Source organism: Drosophila nasuta, chromosome 2L (genome assembly GCF_023558535.2).
Source record: "Drosophila nasuta strain 15112-1781.00 chromosome 2L, ASM2355853v1, whole genome shotgun sequence".
Lineage (NCBI taxonomy): Eukaryota > Metazoa > Arthropoda > Insecta > Diptera > Drosophilidae > Drosophila > Drosophila nasuta.
The window spans coordinates 24241139-24262499 of record NC_083455.1 but is presented as its reverse complement, the minus strand read 5'-3'; the positions used below and the strand labels follow the sequence as shown (position 1 = coordinate 24262499).

Sequence of the window (21361 nt, the reverse complement as noted above, 5' to 3'; positions counted from 1 at the left end):
ACCCTGAATATAACTCACAAGAGAATAAAGTAAATCAAATAAGTAACCTCAATAAAAACAGAAGTGATTTTGAAGTAGATACACGATTTAGACAAGCCCCATTGGTTAAATCAAAAACCACAAATCCTTTCAAAAAACAGGTAACATTAAAAGCTCGATGAAAAACATTACGAAGAAACGAATAGAGGTAGAAAAGTTACACATTATAGATCGAAGTTTAAAAGAAGAAAGTAATTAACAAAAGTAAATATGTTAATTCCAGCCCAAGTGACAAAACATCCTAAATTACTGATGTTACTTATATTGTCAATTATTTGCACAACCGTAAACGCTCAACAAGTTGAAGTAAATCCCATTCAAAATGATCAAGGATTCATCCTATTTGAGTCAGGAACAATTAATTTACCAATATCCTTCGAACATCATTGCTTAACTATAAACGTAACACAAATAGAGAACTCTTTTGATTTATTATTAACTCAAAGCCATATCTTTAATAAGTACCCCCAAATAAAATATTTAATGAATAAATTAGAAAAGCAAATGGCAGGTATCAGAATAACAAGTCGTACTAAACGAGGTTTATTCGATTTCATAGGATCATCACTTAAATTCCTTTTCGGCACATTAGATGAAGAAGATAAGAAACAATTTGAAAACCAAATTAACGTTATTGCCCATAATTCAATTCAGGCAAATAATCTTAATGATTTTATAAATACATTTAATCAAGGTATTAATGTTATAAATAATCAAAGCAAAATTTTGGAAGAAGAAAAACAATTAAATTCATTAATTTTTAACATTGAACATTTTACCGAATATATAGAAGACATCGAACTAAGCCTACAATTAACTCGCTTAGGAATATTTAATCCAAAATTACTTAAACACGATCAAATAGATCACATTAATCACGAAAAGTTGATGAATATTAAAACTTCTGCTTGGTTCAGTACACTTACAAATGAAATTTTCATCATGTCCCATATTCCATTGAGTAATCTTGAAACCAAAACTTTCCAAGTAATCCCTTACCCAGATAAGAATGGACAAATCATCAATGAAAATGTTGAAGGAAAATTTTATCTACACAATAACTTTGTTTCAAATTCAATCTCTAAAAAGATCATAAATGACCACTGCATAAATAATATAATAAAACATGAAACTCCAGTTTGCACTTTTAATAAATACCGTAAACAAGAATTTATACAAATAGTAGAGCCGAATATCATAATAACCTGGAACTTAACCAGAACCAAACTAAATCAGAATTGTAATGATTTAGATATGTACATCGAAAAGATAAAATAATAAAAATATTTAATTGTACCATTGAATTGAAAAATGTTAAAATTTCAAATAGAGCACAACAATTTACAACTATTATGTTTACAGAATATAATGTAACTAAAATAGAACCACTATCACACATTGAAATAAAAGAAATGATTATGTATAACAATAGAGAAAACAATAATTACAAATATTCAATAATTACGATTGTATTAATATTAATCCTCATTGTTATATACAACTTAGTGAATAAGAAAATTAAAACACTATTCAACATAATAACACAAAAATTTGTAAAAACACATGACACAGACATAAGTGCTAATGCTGAAACCGATAATATTGAAATTCCAGTCCCACTTATGTATCCTGAACTAAACGCTTGAGGACAAGCTAACCTCTATAGGTTGGGGGGAGTAATATATCCACCACCAGAATAATTTCTCGTACGTGACAAACACTCATAATTATTCCCCTATCTTCCAAATTCTTTCCCACAAGTCAAATCATAAACATAAACACTTGTCGCGACGGCACCGACTGTCACAAATAGAAAGATCCTATTACATTGGCGATCGTGCCACTTCCAAAAATCCAAAGTCCATTAAAACTTTCCGTTTGCAACTTGAGGACTCAGCATTACTGCACTAACACAAACACAAAACATCACACGTATGTTAGCCCTAAGTCGTAATAAGAACTTTCATGTTAGAGCCCAACATATTGTGAGTTCAGTTTTTTTAAGACACTTTCCTCATTCAAGACGCGTAGCTCGCGACTTTATAAATAAAAATAAAGTAGTCTATTAAGTAAACAAAAATAAATCCTTGCGTTTTATTTTTTTTACTGTTCGTGTACCGCGAACTTATAATTATATACATATATCAACACATTTCTTAGAATGCTGTTTGATAACAAATTTCTGGTTACACAAATTTTTGTTATACAGATGAAATTTGTAAGCTTTTTCCCAATTCAATTAAAAAATATTAAAATTTCTTTTCAGATGAATTATAACAATGCTCGAATTTCTAATTGCGTCAAATAAAAGTACATTTCTAAAATATAGTCTTAATAAACTGGGAAATTTTTTACAGAACAAAACAAAACGACCTTATCAGAACAAACCATATAAGTGTGTCGAGTGTGCTTGATTGTGAAATACCGGCTACCCAACAAAAAAACAAAACAATGCGGTACTTATTTTAAATATACTGCAAAAATTAAAAAAAATACCTAATTGTTTATTTGGTATATTGATATAGTACCACATTCAAAATATACCAATGAGTACAAAATATATCAGATTGTCAGCCAAACCAACTAAGACATCTAGTAAATGCTATCGAAAACAATTATATCTCTATCTCTTAAAGTCTTTAAGATCTAGGTATTCATACGGTCAGACAGACGAGCATGGCTATATGAAGAATATATATACTGTATAGGATCGGAGGTAGCTCCTTCTGCGTGTTATATACATTTCCTGCAGGCACAAAGTTATAATAACCTTCCACCCTATGAGCAGAGGGTATAAATATTAAAATACACCTCTGATTTCTTATCCGATGAGTTTTAACAAAAGAATTTAATGCTGTAATCTAAAATTGGGTCAATTACTAGGCTTTTATGCATCTTGTTAATTCACGTTTGAGACTAACATTTGTAAGACTTAAAGTAAAAGTAAAAGTAAAATATTATGATTCGTACAAATTTGTTGCAACAATCATTTAACTCAAGTTGCGCCAATTAAACATTCATTCTTCTAATCATCATATATTTTGATATAAATACTATTTTACACCTTTTCATTTAAGAAAGTTCATCTGAGTGCCAATAATTAGTTTCTATAAATATTAAAATATTTAATTTACTATATGTATTTTTGAAGTGCCGTTAGCAGAATAAAGAAACAAGAAATCTACAGTCGAGTGAACTCGACTGAGAAATACCCGCTAGAAGCAAATCAATTAAAAAAATACCAAAATATACTACAATGTATATTTGGTATAACAGGTGCTCTCAAATAAATAATACCCTATATTATATCCATTTCGATTCGTACTAAATAATCGAAAATTAATAATCAAACAAAATTTAGTGTTCACATCATTTTCAGTGGTAAAAACATTTGGCAAATTCCTTTATGCCATAATACTAATTACATGTGTATTTGTTTCTGAGGCTATCGTAAAAAACAAACAATCTTTGCTACAAATTTTGACTTCGCTGTCTTATCAGCACATATTTCTATTTTTCGGTCAATAAGAAAAAAAAGTGATTTATTTATTTCGAATAAGACGACAATATTTAAACTGATATTTTATTAAAAATTCATAATTGTTCATGTCAATTTTGTTCTATGCTCGCAAATAAACAACTGCTTGTCGTGACATGTAGCATCATTCATTAGGTGATTTCCATCACAGAACCATAATTCATTGCAATGTTCTGTAAAATTCCAACCGTTGTTTGGTTCATGAAAATGCCAATTCACATATGTCGGCTTTTTGCCAGTTGCTACTGAAATAAATTCTCCCTCGTTAGCTAAATCGTTAATGTCAATCCAATAATCTTCATCAGCTTGCAATTTATTCTTGATTGCATTGAACTCATCCTGATTTTCGAAACTAACTAAATGTCCATCTAGCATAAGACATTTGTTAACTGCTTCAAACCAATTGAGTTCTTCAGATTCTTCAATATAATAATACTTCGATCCAATCTGCTGATAAGGTGGTCCAGGTATAAACTTTTTGACTACCTCCATTTGTTGCTCGACTTGTTTACCCTGCAATTTGATTTGCTGCATAATTTGTTCACTTGCAATGTGCAAGTCTCTCAATTTCTGTTGGATCGTATTATCCTTCGAATCGAATTTGTTCTCCGACAAGCATTTTTTCTTCAGGTTTACAATCAGTCAATTGTCTCTCTAACGCCTTCGTATGTTCTAATAGAGGCTTCAGAGCTTTATGGCAATATGTTCCACAGTTTGACTCAAGTTGCCTCGATTCCTGACAGCTCTATGAATGGAAACCGAAACTTAGGATCATCTAAAGGAAGATTTATTAAGAGTACTTACTTCCTCACTGCCATATACAACAAGGACTGAGAGAAGGAGTCCAAATATTATTATATTCATGTTGATTCACACAATATTAAACAGTGATGTTTTTTTGAACTGAAGCTCTTCTGGCAAAAACAGAACTTATATACCCAAAATATACTATATTTAGTTCATGTGTAACTGATTGAAATGCACGCAATGCATAATATGTGTTATGCAATTGAACTTAAGGTTATCAAAATTGAAACAAATAAGGAGATGAGTCGTTGTCTATCACTTTCATTAATCTAAACATATAGTGAAAATGTTCGATAGACTCTGCTTCTAGATTTATACGAATAGAATTAAATGAATGTTATAAAATAATTGAGTACTAAGTGCAATTTTTAGATTTGTTGTTGAAATAATTAATTTATTACTATTTAGTGTTTTTATAAAGTGCACAAAGGCATTGCCATAAGAAGCAAAAAGAAAAGAAAATATATTTTAGTAAACAAAACTTGTATGAAAAACTGTTGCTATAATCGTGAAGACAATTCTTAAATAACCTATTCAATTAAACAGATGTGTATTTATGTGGCTGCCTGGAATAATAATATATTTATTTATGTTCATTTCCGAGTTCACAAATAAACAATTGCTTTTTACTACATGTATCATCATTCATTTGATGCCCAACAGCGCAATGTAATTCGCCGCAATGTTCATTATTACCGACATTGTTTGGTTCACCAGACTTCCATATAAAATAGTTTGCTCTACGACCTGTCGAAATCGAAGTAAATTCTCCCTCTTTAGATATATCGTTAATGTCAATCCAATAATCTTTATCAGTTCGCAATTTCTTTTTGATTGCATTGAACTCATCTAGATTTTCGATACTAATCAAATGTCCACCCAAGGTTAGACATTTGTTGACTGCCCCCATCCAATTGATCTCTTCAGATTCTTCAATATAATAATATTTCGAACCAATTTTCTGAAAAGACGGCCCAACTTTTTGTTTATGTTCTTCTATTAGTTTCTGTAGATTTTGCAGTTTTTGATCGACCTTTTCATCTTGCAATTTGAAGTGTTTAAGTAAATCTGCTTCAGCAGCTGCTCTCAAATTATCTAATCTCTGTTCGATCCAAGTGTCTACATGTTTCTTTAAATTGTCTGGCTCAGTCAAGCGTTGGCTTTGATTCTGTAAATGCTTTGTATAATCTAACACAGGTTTCATGGCTTTAAAACAATAATTTCCACAGGTTGATTCCAGTTCTTTAGATTCTTGGCAGCTCTATAAATAGAAAGCGAATCTTGTGGCAATCTTGAATATAATTTAATAGTTGAACTCACTATTTCCACGTTATTCCCTGCAACCGCCGAGATAAGGGACACGAATAATATTATTGTATTCATTTCGATTCGCACAAAAGTAAACAGTAAATATGTTTACCTAGAAGCCGAGCTTAAATACCAAAAATATACTAGATTTCACGGAATTTGCGTCACATAATTTATATTCTTTTTTTAGAGGTTATCACTTGACCCTCTTTTTATTAAAGACGTTTCCTTTATAATCATATAAAGTGTCATGAATGGAAATTTATGAGGGGAATTACACACGTATTTTATAAATAATAAATATGATCAGCATTAAATGAGTGATTCATTTCTATTGGGGTTATCAATGTCACATGCGCGTGAATCACATTTCAATCTCTTCATGACAGCAATCTATGAAAATTTCTTAAATTATACAAACGATGAACCTTTTTGAGTTAAGACAACGATTTGACATTTTAAATTTGGTATATTTTAAGATTGAATCACACAAGCATCGGTGGTTCAGTGGTAGAATGCTCGCCTGCCACGCGGGCGGCCCGGGTTCGATTCCCGGCCGATGCAAAAAAAACCTTTTTTCTATTTTGTGTACCATAAAAATTTTCTGTTTCACTTACCTTCAAATTACTTAAAATTGTATACTTTTAGGAGCATTTCAAATGATTTATGCCAACGGCGAATTGTGTGTGCGTAAATGCAGTTGATACTCCTTAAAACTGTTGCTCTTGAAGATGCTGGTTGAGTGCGGATCCTCAGCCATGCAGGAGGCACACTCGTAGATGAATTTGCCGGGATGTTTGCCCGTCTTGATGATGTGATTCCGCAGGTTATCCAACGTGCTGCATTGGTAGTCACAGTGCGGACATTTGTGCGATTTGCTGCCCGTGTGACGAAGCATGTGTCGCTTCAGTTGACCCTTGAGACGCGCCTTGAAATCACACTGATCGCAGCCAAAGCGTTCGCTCTCATGCGAATTGAGGTGCCTGAAGAAAACAAAAAAACTGTTAAATATTCGCACTGCTAGTAGTCGAAGCCATATTTAAAATCTTGAACTTGATTAGGAGGTAAATTCCAGTGGCGGCGGCTGTCGCAGAGCAACGCAGCCAGCAACAACTAATTGCTAATTTCGCATTCGAATCGCACGCCCGAAATCAAAATACGAATAAGTTGGCAACTCGCGCCGCTTCAAAAGGACAACAGGCAATCGACAACGTTTGCGGTTCTCAGTTGCGGTGTGAGGGTGTGGATAAGGGACAAGAGACAAGGGAAAGAGAGGCGGGACTGAAAACCGTCTACTCAGATGTAGATCTGTTTTGGTAAACTGCATCAAAGCATTCGCTTTGCTTGGGTTTTTCAGACTAAAATATACGCTATTTGCAATTTATTCAAAGGCTGCTCAGCTATTAACATAATGCTTTGATTTATAGACAATTAGTACGCAAAGTAATCTATTTAAATAGGAATAAAATATTAAAAAAAAAGTATATAAGGAAATTTTATATCTAAGCTAAACATCCACTGATTTTAAAGTAACTTTTAATGATAGCAAATTCAATAGAAGGTTTAATTTACTTCAGCTCAAAATCGTAAGCTGATGACTAGAAAAAGTTATTTCTCTTCAATGCAAAAATAAACAATATTTATATTCTCAATTTGCATATTCTTAATTTTCGAATCTCTGATCTTTATTTGAAAAAATTTACTTCAGTTCAAAATCTCAAGCTGATCTTCAATGTCTAGAAAAAAAATTGATTTATATTCAAAGAAAAAACAAACAATTTTTATATTCTCAATTTTCATATTCTTAATTTTCGAATCTCTGATCTTTATTTGAAAAAATTTACTTCAGTTCAAAATCTTAAGCTGATCTTCAATGTCTCGAAAAAAAAAATAGATTTCTATTCAAAGCAAAAATAAACAATATTTATATTCTCAATTTGCATATTCTTAATTTTCGAATCTCTGATCTTTATTTAAACAAGTAAGAAAGCTACAGTCGAGTGTACTCGACTGTGAGATACCCGCTACCCATTTTGAATAAAAGCAATATATTTTGCGGTATATTTCTCAAAATATACCAAATATACTACTAAAAACCAAAAAAAAATATACCAAATGGTATATTTGGTATATCGATATAGTACCGCATTCAAAATATACCATAGACAGCACAATATACCAGACTGTCGGCCAAAGCAAATTAGACCCCTAGTAAGTAGGCGTTTTTGCCCATACAAAAGTATTTCTTTAATAACTTCGACAATTTTTATCTGATCGCAACCAAATTTTTAGGAATCATAACTACTATAGTAATTATTATATATACCAAAATTCGTAACTCTAGCTTTAAAATTACGCTTGTTATTCGATTTTTTTTATTTGCGGGGGCGGAAGGGGGCGTGGCAAAAATTTGAAACAAACTTGATCTGCGTGCAAACATAACAAATGTTGTCGAAAAAAAATTATAGCTCTATCTCTTATAGTCTCTGAGATCTAGGTGTTCATACGGACAGACGGACGGACACACAGACGGACAGACACACAGACGGACAGACGGACATGGCTAGATCGTCTCGGCTGTTGAAGCTGATCAAGAATATATATACTTTATAGGGTCGGAGATGCCTCCTTCTGCCTGTTACATACATTTCCTGCCGGCACAAAGTTATAATACCCTTCTACCCTATGGGTAGCGGGTATAAAAATGTACTTCAGTTAAAAACCTTAAGCTGATCTTCAATGTGTAGAAATAGATTATTTCTATTCAAAATGTATTAATCTTAATTTTAGCTGATTAATGCTTAGAAAAAGTTTTGTTTCTATTCGCCACATATATTTTAAGATGAGCTGATCTTCGATTGAATCGATTGAGTACAGTTTGAAAAGTCACAAAGCAGATATCTCTGCCCATATGCCTAACTTTCGATGATGCCATACACGACTGTAGGGTGCACACAGTTACGCGGCTTCAATTACGACGACGACCCAATGCCAATGCACGGCCTTTGGAGATGCTTCTGGCAGAGTCTGGCAAAAAACTAAGCAAAAAAAATACCCAGAAGCAAATTCGGGGCCTGCGGCTGACGCTCATTTGTTGCTGTTGCTGTGGCTGTGGCTGTTGTGTCCACTCCAGTTATCAGCTACTGTCCAAACCGAGGACTCACAATTAATTGCCAATGTTCTGCGTGGCCGCGTCGAATTGGAATCTGTGTGAAATCTCAAGCAGAGCTTAAGTTGCAGCCTCGATAGAGAGAGCGGAAAAACAGACTCTGTGACTCTGAGATGGAAACCGAGACGAAGACGAAGACGGAGAACAAGACTGAAACTGAGAGGTGGAGACAGAGACGTTTGTCGTGCGGTTCATGCGCACTCGGTAGGCTTAATTAGCGGCAAGTAATGGAGCCGCTCATTGCTGTTGCAGTTGCTGTGGCAGTTGCATATTCGTGCCACGCTGCAAGTTGTAGGAGTTGTAGGACTTGCGTCTCCTTTGAGCGGCCGACAACTCGTCGATCGTACCAAATACTGAACGCATTTCAGAGACCCGGCTTTGAATTCCACAACAGGCCGCACTTTTTCTCTTCTTTGTTGTATTTTGATAGCTAATTGAAGATCTTGACTGCGAGTTAAGCATATCACAGTTCGCGCTTCTTGCCACTTCTGTGCGGGATTTATGCATCCCATTTTAATGAGAGTCTCGCAATTATTTGAAATTGTTGAGCGTAAACAACAGTTTTCGTTCGTGTGTGATTGAATATTGATTCATTTTTCCATACTTCTTTTTAAATTTTGTTGCTTACATTTCCGACATATTCACTTGTGAGTAATTAAAGTATTTTTGGGTTTTTTAAGAATGAACTAAAAATAAATCTGAGCAAAACAATACGATGTTTTCAACTGCTCTAGCTGAACGATTTTTTTCGCCCTATGAATTGATCGTAAGTATTATGGCAATGGGTATAGAGCTCTACATATATATTAGTTGCGGCAATACAATAAATAGTGCAGCATTGAATTGCTTGCCACATGCAACTTTGCAATATTCAAATTCTGTGCAAACAACTGGAAAAAGAAAAGAGTACAAAAGACAACGCCAAATGTTGTCCCCATCAAAGCGATCGCAACGAGGCGACGCTGCACGTTCACAATTACACAAAAAAAAAAAGAACAAGTAAGAAAGCTACAGTAGAGTGTGCTCGACTGTGAGAGTCCCGATATATCCAGACAAAACTGGGAGGTATTTATTTTATTTAGTTTAAAATATAGCAAACAATATACCACAAAAATACTAATATGTGCTGAAGGTCATATTTGGTATATTGTTGAGGTACTCGATTATAAATATACATATTTGGTATATTTACCGCTATGCGGTATTAATTTTAAAATATACCAAATAATATACTAAAAATACTAAAATATACTGAATGTCATGTTTGGTATATTGTTGAAATACTCGTTTATAAATATACCTATTTGGTACAAAGCTGTGCGGTATTAATTTTAAAATATACCGAATAATATACCACAAAAATTCTAAAATGTACTGAAGGTCATTTTTGGTATATCGTTGAAGTGCTAGATGTGAAATATACCTTTATGGTATATTAATTATACCAGATTGTATACCATACAGAAGTATATTTTAAGTGATTTGTTATCAATTTTATGCGATCGCAATCAAATTTTCAGGAATCAGAAATACTAAAGCTATTATTGTCTTTACCAAAATTAGCAACTCTAGCTTCAAAATTTTACATGTTATTTGATATTTTCAGTTTTTGCGGGGCGGAAGTGGGCGTGGTAAACATACGAAACAAACTTGATCTGCGGGCAAACATAACAAATGCTATCAAAACCAAATTCTATCTCTATCTCTAATAGTCTCTGAGATCTAGGTGTTCATACGGACGGACAGACAGACAGACATATCTACATGTATCGCCTCGACTGTTGACGCTGATCAAGAATATATAAACTTTTTTGGATCGTCAATCCCTCCTTCTGCATGTTACATACATTTCCTGCTGGCACAAACTTATAATACCCTTCTACTCTTTAGCTAGAGAGTATAAGAAAAAGACCACTCGCAACTGCTCTCTGTGTGTGTGTTGCAGATTGGACTTGGGGCGGACAGCTGCACAGTGGCAGTGGCAGACAACGGTGGCACTGCCATTGCCAGCAATTGGCCCTGAACGAGCCGAAACGTCGTCGCACAGATCGAACGCTGTCGCTGAAGCTGCTGTGGCTGCTGCATGCGGAGGAGGAGCTGCAACTTGCAACTTGCAACTGGTAACTGGCAACTTGCAACAGGAGGCAGCTGCAGCAGCATTGAGACGGGCAGCGCATTGGAAATATTACAAGAATTCAATGCGCATATCAAAGGCGATCGATAAGTCACGATTTTGTGGTTCGACTCTCGGGCAACTTGCTTATTTCCCCTTTTTCCCCCACTTGGCTCCACACTTTGATGTGGCAAGCAGCTTCTGGTTGTTGTTGCTGTTGTTGCTTTCATCAATTTATGCAATTGCCGTTCAAAGTCTGCAATTATGGATGACATTTTTGCTCTTGTTGCTACTTTTTTTTTTATTTGCTTTTTTGCATTTTGCTTTTACAACTTTTTCTACCCTAGAAAAAGAAATGTGGGAAGCGGGCTGTTTGGCTTTGATTTGAGTATAAATACTGCGAATAATCAAGGAAAAAACCAGACAATATTCTCGATTTGATTTTGAGATTATTAATTGAGCTTTCGCTACCTTCTATAATAAATAAATATAGTACATTCTACAATATGAAATGTGCTTATTTAATGCCCGTCATTCATTCGGCTGTTTTAGTCATCTGCCAGCTCTCATTTCTTTAACTCACACTCAAGTGCGTCGCAATGAAAAACAACTTATTTTCAGTTTTAATCGCATTGCTTGCCGTCCAAAAGTGCAACGCGGTGAGTCATTAACCTCATCATCATCGACGTAGTGATAACAAAATTCGATTCTCTATTTTAGAACTGTGAAGAATCTAGAGAACTTGAGTCAACTTGCGGCAAATATTGCTTTAAAGTCGTTAAGCCTTTCTTGGACCATATGAAGATGTGCCACAGCAGAGCCGATGACATCGAAGATAAGCGACAATCGAATACCCTGGAAAATCTCACCGACAGCATTGATGAACTACGCAAAACGGTCAACGAAGAATTCAAATCTATTAATCGAGAGATGAGTTCGCGACAGGTTGAAACTATTCCAGGAAAGCTTTTACTATTAGAAAAAAAGTCACAGGCACCGACGGAACAACTATTTCAGAAAATCGGTGCAAAATATTACTATATTGAAAACTCAAAGAGGTTGAATTGGTTCGCTGCTTGGCATGAGTGCGTCAAAATGGATGCACACTTAGTGAGTCTACAAAGTGAAGATGAACGCAATGCAATTATTTCGAAATTAACTGCAAGTACGTATTGGATTGATGTCAACGATATTGAGACTGAAGGTGAATATATATCCCTTAAAACTGGAAAGCAGGCGCCATTCCTCAAATGGCATTCAGGCGAACCGAATAATATGCAAAATGAAGATTGCGTTCTACTAATTCGTACCCAAACTTCATATTATCTGATGATCGATGGTCATTGTGTCCCTGAAAGTAACTTTATTTGCGAAAGGGAATAAAGACTTTAGAGTATTTGAATATTCACTCTTAATAAATCTATAAAACATACACGAAAGTGTATACTAAAATTGTTTTTTAAATAAATCAACATTGCATCAGAACAAATAATTTTCCAACACTTGGTTTTAAATTGCTGATAAGAAATGTATATAAGTATATATAATGAATATAAACAAACAATTTTCCAACACTTGTTTTTAAATTGCTGATAAAGACTATATATAATAAAATATATATAATATATAAAAATATTATTTATATATAAAGATTACAAGTTATTGACACGTCTCAGGTCATTTGATAAGGAATATTTTTATAACGCAATACAGTGAAGACTCTCTTGGCAGAACACTGACAATCGAACAACTTTCGTCAGCTCATGGAAAAAAAATGTTAATTTAAAAGAGAATAAATAATTATGAAAATTGAACTATAGAGAAAGTGTTCATTAAAAGTGGTGGCTCACTTAACGAGTTTTCACTGTATTCAACGCTGTCAAACTGGCGGATTTCGTGACAACTTTTTTCATGTGCATCATTCGTCTGCCAGCTTTCAATAATAAAATACTGACGCGGAAAGTCTTATTCTATTGTTATAAAAGTTAATATTAACGAATAAATAAATATAAAATAAACACAATGAAAATCGTTTTATTTTCGATTTTGATCGCAGTACTTGCCGTGCAAAAGTGCCAAGCAGTGAGTTTTGTTAATGTAGTGCATCATCAATAAATTGATAACAACAAATCTAGATTCTCTTTTGTAGAACTGCCAAGAATTGCGAGAGCTTGAATCAACTTGTGGTCGTTATTGTTTTAAGTCGTTGCATCCGATCTTGGAGCACACTCGTGTCTTGCAGAGCAGAATCAGTTACTTGGAAGCTATTGAGGACTCCAAGACTCATGAGAAATTGGAAAATATTGAGCGTCTACTACATAAAACTATCGATCCAATTCAAGCATTGCCATTTGAGAGAATTGGTTCGAAGTATTACTATATTGAGCATGACGACGAGGTGAATTGGTTCAAGGCTGCTCACAAATGCGCCGAATTAGGTGGACATTTGGCGCATCTACAAAATGAGCATGATCTTGAGGTATTAAGTGGGAAGTTAAAGCACAAATATTACTGGATCGATATCAATGATTTGGCCAACGAAAGTGAATATATTTCACTGACGTCTGGACTAAAGGCGCCATTCTTAAAATGGTTTTCTCCTGGTGAACCAAACGATGCAAACTCCAACGAAGATTGCGTGCAGTTGCGTGAGGTCGATAATATCTATACGATGAATGATATTTCTTGCTACGATAAATGTAACTTCATATGCGAGAAGAACAACCCGTAAACTCTACATACTTCATTGTTACAAGAAAAATTTAAGTATCTGAATTGAAACTTGATTGAAATAATTTTACTTTGTTATTTGCCATGCTAAATAATTTTAAATAAAGAGTTCATTTTAATGAAGTTTCCATTTTTAATGGAACTTTAAAAGTACGGTATTTATCTAAACAGATACCAAAATTTATATTCCGAAAAAATACTAAAAATATACCGAAATATGTGTTTGGTATATCGATATACTATCACATTCAAAAATATACTAAAGACTGCAAAATATACCTCATTATCAAAATATAAAATTATTTCTTAAATAGGTTTTAAAATTTTTTCCAACTAACCAAATAAATACTGTTATTGTTATTGGAAGTACTAAAAATGAGTGCAAATGAATTGTTGCTGAAAAAGTTTTAAAGTCTATGGCAACTCACCTCTTTAAGTGCTGAGCACTTTTGCCCACATAACTGCAATTGTTGTGGGAACACTTGTGACTGCCCTCGGCATGGGAGAGCAGGTGCGTTTTCAGGGCTGCACTGCGAAAGGTTGAATAGTGGCAGCCCTCAAATTGACAGCGAAGACTGCGCTCGAGGTCAGTGTGAAGCATTTCGTGGTCCTTCAAAGAGGATCTGTAAGAGAAGAGTTGTAGAGCATGGTTAGAGAGAGAGATGTTACATCACATTTATTTATTCCTTTTGTTTTGTTGTATTTCGCATTTTATTTGAACATTTTTTAATTACATTAAATCAAAGCAAAAGTAATTCGCACCAAAGTCACGTCGCATGCAAAGGCACGTTCAATGGGCACAGAGACACGAACCTGAACCGACCTACCGACCATGTCCATGTCCATGTCCCAGTCTGTGTCCATGTCCATGTCCATGTCCGTGTCCACTCAAAAAGGTCCGTTCGAGTTGTCGGCCCACAATCCAAATGCAAACTCGTAGGCAAAACTTTTCTGCACATCAATTACAGATGCTAATTAATCGAAACAGCTGAGAGTCGTCGTCGTTATCATCGTCATTGTTGTTGTTGTCGTTATTGTCTAAGGCCAATGCTCACTTTAAATTAGTCGGACATTTAGGGTTTCTAGCACATATAGCTTCAATTGAAATTGAATATACAGCATAGTTGAAATGATTTAAAATAACAATCCCCATAGTCAAGTGCACTTAAAGTCCTGAATCTGGTATATTTTGTATTTAGTATACCAAATATAATTTATTTTAGTACGTTTTGGTATATTAGTTTGGTATATTATGAAAATACTATATGGTTTATTTGGTATTTAGTACTATATCCATATACAAAATACTAGTTATTTTTAGTATTTTTGGTATATTAGTTTGGTATATTGTGAGAATACTACATGGTTTATTTGGTATGTAGTACTATCACGATATACCAAATATAGTTTTTGTTACATTTCAGTATTTTTTGGTATATTGTGAGAATACTGTTTAATATGCATTACTCTATCTAATGATATATTTTAGTATTTTTGGTATATTGTGAAAGTATAGCCTGGTATATTTGGTATGTAAGAAAATCTGAATTTATTTGTTCAGCACATCAAAACAAAACACTTTAGACGGAATATCTATTTATTAGAAATACTTCTGCGCAATAAAGTAAATTATTATTAAAGAGAAAGTCAAAACACTTGTCTTTAATTTAATACAGATTGCAATGCTGTGCTTAGTTTTCTGCCACATTTGTGCGCATAAATATTGAAAGTGTTAATTTCCGTTGCTCATTTGGAATTTATGTGACGTTGGTTGGGCATATAGAAAAAGATTCTTCTTAATAATGCGCGACATTAACAAAGTTTCAATCTTTAATCTAAATTCCTCTTAGCGGCAACAATGCTAGCGACGATATCAGGTAGTTGTTGTTGTTGTTGGGTGGGAGGGGGAAACATTGTGCTTGGAGGCGTGGCCAGGCTGGTGTTGGAGACATTGTCATGCATTTCTAATGATGCCGTCGCGTGGGCGTCGGCAACAACAACAACAACAAAAAGAGAACAAAAACGACAACGACAACGTTGGCGTTGATATGTGAAATGTCACTTTGTATGGAGTTTGAATAGCAACGACAATGACAACGACAACGACAACAGGATGATGATGGGCGTGGCAGGCGGGTGGGCGGTGGACAACAGCAAGTCGATGCTGGCGTTTGAGACTTGACAAAAGGATGCCATTTCACCTGCAGGAGTTTTCCCGTAAATTGTTGTTGTTGTTGTTCATGTTGCTGCTGTTGATGTTGCTGGCATGCACACTGGGATAATGGCGCCGACGGCAACAACAAATGAAAGCAAAGCGAATTAGATGCAACAACGACAACAACAAAATTATCTTTCGCTTCGCTCTTTCGTTCGTTCCTGTATTTTCAGTTATAACATTAACTTTTATTTCCTCAACTGCATTTTACGCTTCCTCTTCTTTTGCTTCTTCTTCTCCTTCTTGCCCGCTTTTCAGTTCAGTTCGTTCTCAAACTTCTGCAGCTTTAACTGTCTGTCTCACTAATTCGCATCTCTTAGATACTTATTTCCATCCACGAATTCCAACTGTCATTAACGTAAATTGAATGCTTCCAACATTTTCGGGAAAATACAAAAACTTAACTATTTATATAGTACAGCAAATTGATTTGAGTATAAATGAATTAATGCTATCTTTAGTTTTATTTCTAAACAAGTAAGAAAGCTAAAGTATGCTCGACTGTGAGATACTCGCTGGACATTGTGTAACGGTGCGGTATTAACTTTAAAGTATACTAAATTAATATACAGCAAAATACTAAAAATATACTAAATACTATATTTGGTATATGTATATAGTACTTCATTTAAAACATACCATAAAAGCAAAACAGTGCGGTATTAACGTTAAAGTACACCAAAATAATATACCACAAAAATACTAAAAATAAACCAAAGAATATATTTGGTATATATATGAAGTACTATAAAGGGCAAAATATACCAGATTCACAGCCAAAGCAATTTTGACGCGTTTCTTCCATATAAATAAAATAAATAACCTCTACATAACTTTATGACATTTCGATAGTCAGTTCAAAAATGATCGCAATAAATCATAAGTGAATATACTTTTGAGGTTGAAAAGAAAGAACAAAGAACAAAGAAAGTGTATGAATGATTGTATATCTCTTTAAAGAATTTAAAATATTGCAATTTAATCTGTTTTTTTTACTTAGTCACACGACTTATTGAGAGATAAGAAAATAAATTCAAGTCTAATCGCTTTTGCACAATTTCTATAGTCTGTCAAAATACAAATGTTTAAAATGTCATTCATTGCATAAAACATTTAAAATCGAAACACGCCCTGCAGCAAGCGCCGCCTTTCAATGTGAATATGCATAAGGATAAGAATAAGAATGTGACTGAGGATGAGGATGTGGATGAGCTGGTAGCGAGGCAACTTCGTTGCGATTAGTTGACGAAACGTTTCACGCCTGGCGACGAAAACTTTGCCCTTTTGTTCTGCAGCCAATGGCTGGGTGTGGAAGTCAAAAAGGGGAGCTGAAGAAGGGAATGCTGCCTTCAAAGTCGAACTCAAGTCTACAGAAATCAGCCGAGAGCAACACGAGAGAAGCAGCAGCTGCACGCGGCAAAGAAGCTGTTTGGCTTTGGGCTGGCGGTGTTGTGTCAACTTTTGCACGCCATCCATTAGCAGAGGAGGCAGCAGGAGCTGAAGCTAAGGACATGGCTGGCTGAATGGTTGGCGGAAGCCCAAGACGCTGAGCAAACATGTCGCGGGTGCGGCAGCTGCAGGTGCAAATGTATCCTGCTGCTGCTGCTGATGCTGCTGCCTGCTCATTGTCAGCTGCAATTCCTTGTGTCTTGCCTCCTTTTAACTCCCAACTCCAACTCCATCTCGCATCTGAACTGCTTCTTAGACAATCGCATGTGTAGTCGCAGTCAATGGTGTTGTGCTCTGTCTTTGGCATTGTTGTTCCCAAAACTCGCATAAATATTTATGACAGCCTTTTGCTTGTCTTCCTTGTCGTGTCTTCTGTGTTAGTGTGTGTGTGTGTGTGTGTGTTGGTTTGGCACAAGTTTTGTGCCGCGGGTGTTAGTCACCAGTGCAGCGACAGCTTCCGGTGTCACTCACAAGGATGTGCTCAAGTTTTCGCCAGTCAAGCTTTCACTCCCCCCTCCACATCCACATCCACTGGCATCCAATCCTTGTCCAACTTTCATGTAATTGGTACGTAAGTCTTGTGCCACATCGTCTTTTGCAGTTCTCCAAAGTTGTTGTTCGCTTGTGCGACATTAGCTGGATTTTGATGGTTCGTCCTGTGCTGCATGTGAAATTAGTTTTTTATCAAGCTACAGTGGGCGTGGCTGCACACACATTTATGCCCCATGTGTAATTAGGGAAGTGCCACCCAAACACCTTTTATTCATTTTCGTTGGCTTATCTGCGAGGCGGCAGCACAACTTGAAGCGTCGCCGGAAATTATCGTTAAATGTCTTACGTCTCACCTCTAACACCTTGCAATCTTTTTTATTTCATTATGAACGCATCTGATATCCAGATCACTTCTATGCTTATTATTCCTATCTTTTATATAGTCTCAAAAATAACTTCTTCACATACAGATTTTTAATAATGTATAGGAATTCTAAACTGGAAATAATGCTCGACGAAATAAAGCATTTTAAACTAGATTTTAGCGGGGATATTTCAGGTATGCATTCAGTATAAAGTCATTAAATTGATTAAAGTTATTTGGGAAACAATTTTATATTGCAGGAAAAGCTTTTTCAGTCAGGTTTTAGTTGACTTGGTTAAAATTATTTAGTATATATTATTCTCAATGGTATATTTTTTGTCTTTGGTTTATTTAAATATTTTTCAGTATATTGCTATAGTTGGTATATTTTTTTACTCAATGGTATATTTTTTAATGCACTATCTCATCTATATACCGAATATTGTCTTTGGTATATTTAAATATGTTTCGGTATATGGCTATAGTTGGTATATTTTATACTCAATGGTATACTTTTATTGCGATAGTTCATCTATACACCGAATATTGTTTTTGGTATATTTAATTGTATATTTTTAACGCAGTTTTGGTATATTTAAGTATTCTTTGGTATATTAATTTGGTATTGTTTATGTTTTGCCTTACTGAAAATGGTTAGCGGGTATATTAAAGTTGAGCCCACTCGACATTCTTACTGTTTTCCACGCATGTTATTCCTCTTTGGCGTATTTATTTCTTTCTGTGTAATTTATATTAATTTTTTAAAAGCACTAAGCACAAGCATTACTTATATGATTCCAGAAATCAATATGCATACAGACATTTTATGACGTAATAATTTCAACCTTTTAAACTTTTGATTACGAGCTGTTTACGCTTTGTCACACGATTGAGTGTGTGCTCTACTGGTGATAAGAAAAGGAAAATACATACATAAAATACATATTCAAAATTGAATGAATAGGAAATATACTTAGTACGGCCTGACTTTATACACACATAAAGTAAAGATTATGTAAATTAAACAAATTCTGTTTATACATAAATATAAAATCAAAAATCAAACGGATGCGAAATAATATTTGACAAAAAAAATCATCATACATGTTTGATGTCCTGATAATTGGTTGAATTTAGTAGTTGTTCCGCTAATAAAAAAATGATATCTTCCAAATTATACAAAAATTCCTATATAAAGTATTAACAATTCAATGGCATTAAAAATCGGTGCGCTTATCGACATTATACTGTATTTCTTATATATACATATATTATTTATATAATATATATATAAATCATATTGATGAAATACGAAATATAGTACAGCTTGCTATATATGCTGTGCATTATCGGCATTTAGTTTTAGTTTTGCTGCCTTGTGCGAATCGAAATGAATATATGTATATTAAGTATGATTCTGATTATGTATGTCGACTTTATTGTTAGTTTAATATCCTCTTCAAATTTACTTTACTTTTACTTATGAGAGACAACGGATCTTTTATCACAATTTGCATTGTATTGCTTCAATGTCATTCAACCTGTGCTAGCGATTCCGAACAGCTTTCAAGGTCTAATTAGGCAAGCTAATATGCCAAAAATATACTAAAATATACCGAATGCTATATTTAGTATACCGATATACTATTATATGAGTATTTATTGAAAATGGGTAGAGGGTTATTCACAGTCACAGTGTGGCTTTCAAGAGTCAAGGAAATTCAAACAACATGTTAAGGGCATACAAATAACATTATAATATCCATTGCTTTAGTGTAATGTAACAGAACTTAAATGACCCTTAACCACTCCTTAAATAGTATTTCGATTGATTAGCAAATCAAACTATTGCCCATAGGAGTGAACATTTCAAAAATGTTGCTAGGTTAAAATCATACTCAATATTTAATACTCTACTTGAGTGAGGTTTTGTTTATTGATAACGCATACCACACAAAATCAGCAATGATTAAGAAAAGAGTATTACATTTGCAGCACTGAACTAATCTTGAAATTCCTTCTCACAGATAATATTGAAATAACTAGAATCGCACTTGGCATCGCTCATTGCATACACTGAAAACTTATTGTGCAGCTCAACACAGCGCTCTTGACCCTTGTTTGGCTCATTTGGAAACCAAGCGAAGAAAGGCGGTGCTTTGCCCGATGTTTTGGATACATAATCGTCCTCTTTCAGGATATTGTTGATATCCAGCCAATAATCGTTGTTGCTCAGCCGCGGGATGATTGCATTCAGCTCGCTTCGATTCTGAAGGTGCACCAAATGTCCGCTCGTTAGGAGACACAGACGATTCGCTTGAGACCAGTTGAGATAAAGTCCCTCTTCAATCAAGTAGAACTTTGAACCGATTTGCTCATAGGGATATATATCAGCTGGCAATTTAATCGGCAAATCCTTAAGCCTTTTCTCCACCTTGGCCTCCAGTGTTTTAAACTTTTGTTCAATCAGGGCATCGATGTTTGATTCAGAGTTTGGATTGCAATATCTGAGTTCACTTTGCATTGCTTTTGAGTGATCTAACAGCGATTTGACAACATTAAAGCAATAGCCACCGCAAGTCAACTCAAGTGCTTTGGATTCCTCACAAGTCTGTCATATTTATTACAAAAAAAAAGAAAAACGCATTTGAATTTTTAATCGCAGAGTGTTTTGTTGCGTAATCTCACCGGAACATTCCCTTGAACTGCGAGTACTGCGATTAAAAGCACCAGACCAATGACTCTCATTGTGACTCACTGTTGGCAGACGGCAGCAGACAACTAAAGCATCCGAATGAATTTTCAAACTATTTAATGGAATCTATTAAATTGATTTAAATAATACACGCTTCGTCATACCCGGCACACATTACGAGCGAGTGTGTATTAAGTTTTCGAACAATATATACTATATTGATATACCAAATATATACCAAATATAGCTTTTGGTACATTTTTGTATTTATAAGATATTTAATTTGGTATATTTTAATAATAATACCGCTTTTACCGTGTGTGTAAAACATTGTTTTAACATTTTGTTTACTAAAACAATTTATATTGCAGTTTACTTATTTTAGATTTAAAGCCGGGTATCGCACAGTCGACTAAGAACTACTTTAGTATTCCTTCACGAT

At 34.5% G+C, this 21361-nt stretch overlaps 4 protein-coding genes and 1 non-coding gene across 5 annotated transcripts in view; 3 read left to right on the top strand and 2 right to left on the bottom strand.

The window, feature by feature from the left end:
• The first annotated feature begins 6185 nt into the window (after positions 1-6185).
• On the top strand, positions 6186-6256 carry Trnag-gcc (transfer RNA glycine (anticodon GCC)). The gene has a single exon. It is a non-coding gene; the product is annotated as a tRNA-Gly (tRNA).
• A 59-nt stretch (positions 6257-6315) lies between these two features.
• The window catches only part of LOC132798906 (zinc finger protein 132), a 38324-nt gene continuing 23278 nt past the window's right edge, over positions 6316-21361 (bottom strand). The window contains exons 3-4 of the mRNA XM_060810936.1: positions 14133-14327; positions 6316-6675 (exon numbers count right to left, since the gene is read on the bottom strand). Of these exons, the coding sequence (XP_060666919.1) occupies positions 6357-6675; positions 14133-14327 (514 nt within the window). The 3' untranslated portion in view covers positions 6316-6356. The remainder of the gene's footprint in view (positions 6676-14132; positions 14328-21361) is intronic.
• LOC132794065 (accessory gland protein Acp29AB-like) lies at positions 11521-12468 on the top strand. Its single transcript, XM_060804297.1, has 2 exons — positions 11521-11633; positions 11695-12468. Exons 1-2 carry the CDS (start codon positions 11574-11576, stop codon positions 12355-12357), a joined length of 723 nt encoding a protein of 240 aa, XP_060660280.1. The 5' UTR covers positions 11521-11573; the 3' UTR covers positions 12358-12468.
• Positions 12946-13762, top strand: LOC132794123 (C-type lectin 37Db-like). Its single transcript, XM_060804386.1, has 2 exons — positions 12946-13056; positions 13124-13762. Exons 1-2 carry the CDS (start codon positions 12997-12999, stop codon positions 13703-13705), a joined length of 642 nt encoding a protein of 213 aa, XP_060660369.1. The 5' UTR covers positions 12946-12996; the 3' UTR covers positions 13706-13762.
• LOC132793783 (C-type lectin domain family 6 member A-like) lies at positions 20122-21015 on the bottom strand. The gene is made up of 2 exons (XM_060803871.1): positions 20913-21015; positions 20122-20835 (listed from the first exon to the last, which is right to left on the bottom strand). The coding sequence occupies exons 1-2, from the start codon at positions 20970-20972 to the stop codon at positions 20227-20229; spliced, it is 669 nt and encodes a 222-aa protein (XP_060659854.1). The 5' UTR covers positions 20973-21015; the 3' UTR covers positions 20122-20226.